At 50.8% G+C, this 7,452-nt stretch overlaps 2 protein-coding genes across 2 annotated transcripts; one reads left to right on the top strand and one right to left on the bottom strand.

Annotated features, from left to right (window-relative positions):
• Positions 1 to 484: 484 nt before the first annotated feature.
• HOO65_070252 (uncharacterized protein) lies at positions 485 to 3,425 on the top strand (the record flags this gene model as incomplete). The annotated part of the gene is made up of 4 exons (XM_071004878.1): positions 485 to 1,568; positions 1,621 to 1,837; positions 1,895 to 2,148; positions 2,203 to 3,425. 4 exons carry the CDS (start codon positions 485 to 487, stop codon positions 3,423 to 3,425), a joined length of 2,778 nt encoding a protein of 925 aa, XP_070856970.1.
• Positions 3,426 to 4,462: 1,037 nt separating this feature from the next.
• HOO65_070253 (Polyadenylate-binding protein, cytoplasmic and nuclear) lies at positions 4,463 to 6,812 on the bottom strand (the record flags this gene model as incomplete). The annotated part of the gene is made up of 2 exons (XM_071004909.1): positions 4,463 to 4,580; positions 4,657 to 6,812. The coding sequence occupies 2 exons, from the start codon at positions 6,810 to 6,812 to the stop codon at positions 4,463 to 4,465; spliced, it is 2,274 nt and encodes a 757-aa protein (XP_070856971.1).
• Positions 6,813 to 7,452: the final 640 nt, after the last annotated feature.

The following is a 7,452-nucleotide window of genomic DNA, read 5'->3' on the forward strand; positions in this document are numbered from 1 at the left end:
ACAAAACAACAAATTGGCCCCGGCTAGGCGAGGCAAGATCCTCGAGAAAAATATATCTTCGAGTAGTTGCCCTCCTGCTGTTTTCTGATCTATTATTTTCGGCTGTTGCCTTGTATTCCAATATTTTTTTAGAACTCGTGTCAACGACAAGCCTTGATGAAAGGCTTCTGCGGTCCCTTTTCTTATTCTTTTTTCCCCTTGCATTATTTTCATCTTAACCTTTTCTTCGTCAATGTTTTCTCTTTGGAAAAGGGACCGTTGAAATCTTCTGGCTGGGTTTGCCGCTTTGGACTGTTCGCCCTGTCTCTTTGCCTATTGCCTGCTAATGTTTTTTTTGTCTCAGCATATCAACCCATCTGAAACACAACTTGCCTGTTCCCCCCATTGTTGTTGATAAACTATAAGTGGCTCAATAGGCAGCAGGCAGCCAATCTCTATTATTCTTCCTCTTCCCTTTTTCTCCCGCGTCTTTTACCTACAAACAATGCAGTCTCTCTTGACGGTAAACAATAGCGTGACACTCCTAAGTGTCAACATTGCGCCCTCATCGTTTATAGCTGCCTTTACTCTAGGCCTTGTGTTCCTGTACATCTATCTCATAAGTGTTGCGCGTGTCCCCAGTCCGTTGCCGGTTTTACGAACGCTTGGGTCTTTGCCGTTTCGTGTTTTGCCATCTTCGAAAGACAGCAAGGAGCTTGCTGCCCCTCCCGATTATACCGCCCGTGATTACGACTACGACCCGTTCAACGTCGACCGGCCTTACTATAACCAAGAAGCTCCACTCCGGCTCTCGCTTCCGAATCACCGTCTACTAGACGCTCCTCCACATCCGTTGTCGCCCTCTAAAAACACCGTCCTCACCCACCCCTACTATTTGCAACAGGGCGGCTTTTCTTCGGACCTACACTTGGCCACTCAATTGACTCAACTCGCACATCGCCGGGCTGCCGCACCCACTATCACGGATGCCAGCCCTCCAGAGCGACAGAAACGGAAGCACTCATCAAGTGGTGGAGGCCACGACCGTGAAACAGAGTCCCACCAGCAACACGAGTCCCCACGAGATAGGGCCCCAGACAAAACATACAGCAGGCCTTCCTCAGATCGCAAGTCCAGCTTCTTCCGTTCTCGTGGCTGGGATCGAGACAGAGACGGAGACCGTGAATCGGAGCGCGAGAAGCCTCTTCCTCGCCTTCGACAAACCACCACCGGGTCGCTTAACGGGAATCTATTCGCCAAATCCCTCCCCTCTACCCCGCCAGCTTCCAGCCCCACGCGGAGCAGTACCGGGGCAAGAATTGCCGCCGGACTCGGACTTTCTCCAGAGCGCTCTGCCAGCCGAAAAAAGCACCGTAGTATTAGCGGAAAAGAGCACTTGCGCGATGGCGCCTTCACCACATCCACAAACAGCAGCGGCAGCCCCAGCAGTCATAAAGACTCAGAGAAGGCCAGACGCGGTTCTACAAAACGAGATGGAAGCCCACATGGGAACGGCGCCGGCATCGGGCGTCGGCTATTCGGCCGTGGATGGCCTGTGCTTGAAAGCCCCAAAAAGCGCCATGCTAGCCGTGTCGCGGGCTGAGCAGACCCATACGAAAACATCCCAGCATCAACGCACAGCTCATATTAACGATAGAGACTACGACGATGATCTTGGCATGGGAGACACTGTGCAGTCGTGTACGGATTATAGCGACAACGAATACGAACATGAGGTTGCGGGATACACTGACGACAAGAGCGATTACGATTATGACAAAGGCCAACTTTCGCCGTCTGTCACGCAGGCACTGGAGATGGACATTGATGAGATTATTGCTCGATCCTATCGTAATCGGTGTGTTGATAAGGCTCCGCATAGTCAGCGACCCAGGTACCGACGACCAACTACTAGATCGAATATATGCTCTGGAAGGTTTCGCTCTAATGCGTCACGTTCTTTGCAGCGCAAAAGTCGTTTAGTAGAGCCAAGTCCCGCACAGCTCATCACGCCACCAACATCGCAGCAGAGTCACATGTTGTCATTTGACGAAATGGACGTGTTTGATCCTGGAAGTCTTAAAATGCCATCTACGTGGTCGCCAGATACCCGCAGTGGTACTCAAACTCAACATGAACAGATTGTAGAGGAGCGTCTAGAACAGACTGGTAAGTTAGTCATCTATCCAGCTCTCTACTCCCTTTACTGACTCTGTTATTTAGAGGTTCTCTTGGACACCAGCACCAACACAGTTCGTTCTACTGTGCGCCAATTTCTGTTAGCCCAATACACCAAGGCTACTAGCTCCATACTCCAGTGTATTGCTACTTTTGTCATTGTCTGCTTTGCTGTATCTATGGCTGTTACAATAACCACACCTGTGCCTCTTGCCAATCGACCGCCCGTGCCGGATCTGGTCAAAGTCGCCGGCGTGGCACGGTCGTTTGAATCTCTAATTTACTATTCCGAGGGTGGCGCGAATCGCGTAACTGAGCTACAAAGAACTAGTCATGCCATCTGGGATTTGGGCGAGACGGTGCGATACACAAATATCCCATCAGCATCGTTGATATACGACATCCTCGACTCCCTCAGCGACGACCTTAATGTGCTTTCAATGGAAATGAATAAGTTCTTTGCGCGTGTTGATAGCGACATTGATGGCATTTTGATTATTCTCCAGTGGGCCCGCCGGGAACTGCATAGCGTGCACCAGCTACCATGGAATCCGGTCGCTTATATGCTGGACAATTTCTACCTGACATTTGCCGGATCTGGCATCTTTGAGCAGCCTGACGGCCAGCAAACCAAACTAGGCACACTGACTACAGCCATAATCGGACGTACACAAAGCCAACGTGCACGTCACGCGCTGGAACGAACGTTCCTCGAGTTCCTTGGTGTTATGGAATCTGTCGTGACGGACGAGCTAGAGCGTAGTCTGCCTCTGCTTGCACGCTTTGATGCGGCTGACTCTAAGTTCCAGCTACTTGCTGAAACGGTGCAACGCGATGATGCTAATGCTGACGATGCATTAGAGCGGCGTTCGGCGCTTGCTACGCTGTGGACGCGACTGCTGGGTCCACGTGCGACTGCAGTGCAAAAATACGCACGTAATAAGGAACTTCTGCGCGACGTGCGCACCAAGACACAGAGCAACAAGTACATTCTCGTCGACCACAATGCCAAACTGGCTGCCCTTAAAGCCGCGCTGGACGGCATCCGCAAGACACTAGTTTCACCGTTGATCCGCACGGTCAACTCGACGTCATTGACACTGGCAGACCAGATAAAGGGCCTGGACGAAGTGAGCTCGCATCTCTCATCATTGAGACAGGACCAGCGCAAGAGGCTACTGCAGCTGCTCTATGGCACGCTAGAGCCACGACTGACGATAGACGATAGAGAAGAGGAAGGGCAGGTAAAGGGCGCAGGGAAGTCTTAAAGTGCGGGATAGTGAGAACGAAGAGCATATGGTATGTGTGTATCTATATGTATATATACACCGAGCTAGGAATGTAAATCGTTGAATTGATAATTTAGTTTGGAAAATATGCTGTTAATGAGTAACGATGTGAGCAAGGCGGTAGCCAATGTATAGGGGTCATGAAGTATGGAACGAGACGTCTAAAAACGACGCCAAGGTTTCAAAAGGAGACATGTGAAAGTAGCTTTAGATAGGGAGACATGAATAAGATGGAGGGAAATTATTGAAGAAATATTAGCGTTATGAAGTAGATAATCGAACAAGAAAGCTACTAGGATATATAATAACCTCTTATTGCGAGCCATAGAATAGACAGACAAACAAGCCTTCGCAAATAATAACCCATGCAAGATGATGAACCAAATGATGATAACATCTTGCCCAAGATAACAAAAGTCCGTCAAAAGACTGCCATATCCTTTCTTCACTCCAGACCTCTTCCGTTGTCAGGGCTGATATCAAAGCCCGGCTCGTCTTAGTCCATCACAAGGCAGCATAAATAGACAACTTGAAAAAATAAAAATAAAATGAATGGCCATCCATCATGTAGCGGGAATCGTTAAAAATGATATCAAATAAAACAAAGAAACAAGAGACCCAGTCAACAAAAAAAATCCAATAAACATCATCGCGTGCAGCGTTGAGAAGAGAGAGTCAGGGAGAGACACAGAGAGATAGAGGGAAGAAACAAACAAAGACCTGCCACCGTTATTGGAAACTACTTGAAAAAAACTTTTGATTCTTCTCATGTCCCCCAAGTCAACCGAGCTGACGGGAACAGAGAAGAAATAACATCCGAATCGTTAGTGCTTCGTGAAAAAAGGCCATACTGGAGGCCTAGTCATTCGTTTGTAGAGAAGAAGGAAAGACGCCGTCGTAAGCACACGAGAAAAGAAAAGGAGGGGGTAAAAAAAGAGAACAGAAATGTGAGAGGAAAAATGTAAAGGAAAAGAAAATGCAATGTGTTAGAAAAGAGCACCAGGAGCAAGAGAAACCTAAGCCTCTGCTGTAGGCTCCTCCTTCTTCTCATCGCCAGTCTGGGCCTTCAGGTACTCGTCGTAGACAGCCATGGCCTCATCGACCTTGGCCTTCAGAGCAACCTCGTCCTCAATACTATGCAAACATGTTAGCGACTTTTCCTGTTGTCAAATGCAGGTAGACATGCGATCGTCATCGATAATTAACTTACAGGCGAATCAGCTCGTTGTTCTCCATCTCAAGTAGCATACCAGTGATCTTTCCAGCAAGCTCGGGCTGGACAGCCTGGATCTTGGGGAAGATCATCTCACCCAGCATCTGCTTCTGCTGGGCAATGTCGGGGATGGCAGAAACCTGGGCTTGAAGAGGAGAGATACCACCCTCGGGTCCAGCAGAAGGACCCTGGCGACCGGCAGGAGGGAAGTTACCAGCAGGTTGGCCGCCACGGCCCATGCCGCGGCCCATACCACCTTGGGGACGGGCATTGGGAGGGAAACCAGCCATGCCAGGGCCAGAGGCGGCCATGTTGACGGGCATGCCCTGCATAGGGCTGCGGCCGGGAGGAACAGAGCCACGGCCACCACCAGGCATCTGCATGTACATGGGGTTGCCGCCGGGGTAAGGACCGTTAGGAGGGAACTGGCCAACATACATGTTCGGGGGCATCTGGCCGGGCATGCCACGGCCACCCTGCTGGGGGAAGCCAGCAGGGAACTGGCCAGGACGACCGCCATTGGGCATGGGCATACCGGGCTGGCCATAGGGCATACCGCGGCCGCCCTGAGGGATGAAGCCAGGCTGCTGGGCACCGCCGGGGTAGTACATCTGAGGAGCCATAAAGCCCTGGCCCATGGCACCACCAGCAGCAACTTGCTGCATACGGAGCTGGTTGCGAGCCTGGATGCTAGCCTCAAGCTGGCTCTTGCGAACCTCCTTGCGCTGAGCCAGGGCGACGTACAGAGGCTTACCCTCAATCATACGCTGGTTCATCTCGGTGACAGCCTTGGTGGCATCATCAGGGTTCTGGAAGCAGACAAAACCAAAGCCCTTGCTCTTTCCAAGCTTGCGCTCGCCCTTCTTGATGTCAGACTTGTCATCCTCAGTAGGAGCAGCGGCAGCCTCCTCGCCCTCGCTCTTCTTAACCTCCTCTTGGGTATCCTCCTCCTTAATCTCCTCCTTGATCTCCTCTTTAGCCTCCTCCTTGACCTCTTCAGAAGCCTCCTTCTTCTCTTCCTCCTCAGAAGATTCACTGACAACCTCGCGCATAACCTTGGCGGAGGTGATAGGGCCAAACTCGGAGAACATGGAACGCAGTTTCTCATCATCAACATCGTCATTCAGGTTCTTGATGTAGAGGTTGACGCCCTGGTACTTGTTCTGCTTCTCCAGGCGAGCAGCCTCATACGACTTGCGCAGCTCCTCCTCGCGCTCATGCTTCTTCTGGGCACGACCGACATACAGCTCCTGACCACGGAAGTCCTTGCTGTTCAGGTCATTGACAGCCTTGAAGGCGCTCTCGTGGGTAGTGAAGTTAACGAAGCCGAAGCCCCGGTTCTTGCCTTCAACATCACGGGCAAGCGAAGACGAGGTGACCTCTCCAAACTGAGCAAACAGCTCACGGAACTCCTCGTCAGTGACGTCCAGCTGGATGTTCTTGACGTAGACATTGGTGAAGTTAGCCTTCATCTCGTCGAACTTGCTCTGGCGGTCCTTCTTGGGGATGTGAGGGCCAACGTAGACCTTCTTGTCATTCAACAGCATGCCGTTAACATGCTTGATGGCCTGCTGAGCGGCCTCGTCGGTCTCGTAGTGGACGAATCCGTAGCCCTTGGAGACACCATGCTCATCTTGGGCAACCTTGCAGGACAGGATGTTGCCGAAGGCGGCAAAGGTATCGTGCAGAGCCTTGTTGTCAATAGCGACGTCAAGGTTCTTGATGAAGACGTTGCCCTGGCCAGTCTTGCGGAGGGCGGGGTCACGCTGCGACCACATAATGCGGCAGGGCCGGCCCTTGATCAGAGTGTAGTTGAGTTCGTCAAGGGCCTTTTCACCATCAGCGGTGTTGTTGTAGTTGACGTAAGCGTAGCCCAGGGAGCGGCGGGTGACAGCATCACGGCAAACACGGATGGAGGCAACGGAGCCAATCTGAGAGAAGAGCTCAAACAGCATAGCCTCGGTGACCGAGGGGTCCAGCTCACCGACATACAGAGAAGCCGAGTTTTGGGGATGGGCGCTGGAGGTGGTGGGGGCAGCGCTAGAGTCGGTCTCGGCGGCGGGGGCCTCAGCGGCAGGAGAGGTGGCGGGGGCCTTTTCAGCGATGGAGGCGTTGCCCATGGCGTTGGTAATCTGGTCAACAGAAGAGGCCATTTTGAAGCTAAGGGGGAGGAGTCAGAAGTGAGTCCAGACGGTTAATTGTGGCCGTGGGAAACTTACATTTTTAGTTGGAATTTCAACAAAGAATTTATCCAAAAGACAGAAGGAAGCTCGAGGTCCTTTACTAAGAAGAAGCGCTCAAGACTAGAAAGAGTGTTAGAGATGGAGATCTGCATCTTCCGCTGTTTGTCATTATTGGTTTACCCGCCACCAAGCCATAGCCTGGATGAAAGGAAACAAAATTGACCAGCGACATGTATATGCTGAGTTGTAATACTAACCTGGTGAATTGAAAAGAAGAGAGAATTGACAAGAAGACAAGTACACACAAATGCAAGTCTCTATACAAAAAGAGGGAGATGAGTGGATGGGTTGGTAGTGGTGAATGGAGGGGTTGATTTTTCAAGTTTTTTTGGGTTTTTTCGTGGGCGGTTTTCTGAGTTTTTTTTACACTTGGCTAATAGACCGAGGACAGAGAACAAGTACGGCAGAATCGTACTCCCAATCTGAAATCTCGTTTTTTTGAGGGGTTTTGTGGTGGTGGTGATAAAAAGGAGGTTTGGCGAATTGGTTTGAAAGAAGAAAGAAAGAAAAAGAAGAAAGAAAGTGGGAGAAATAATTTTCTGCAATGGTG

The sequence above is a fragment of the Ceratocystis lukuohia genome (genome assembly GCF_044167205.1).
Source record: "Ceratocystis lukuohia strain C4212 chromosome Unknown Supercontig7_pilon, whole genome shotgun sequence".
Lineage (NCBI taxonomy): Eukaryota > Fungi > Ascomycota > Sordariomycetes > Microascales > Ceratocystidaceae > Ceratocystis > Ceratocystis lukuohia.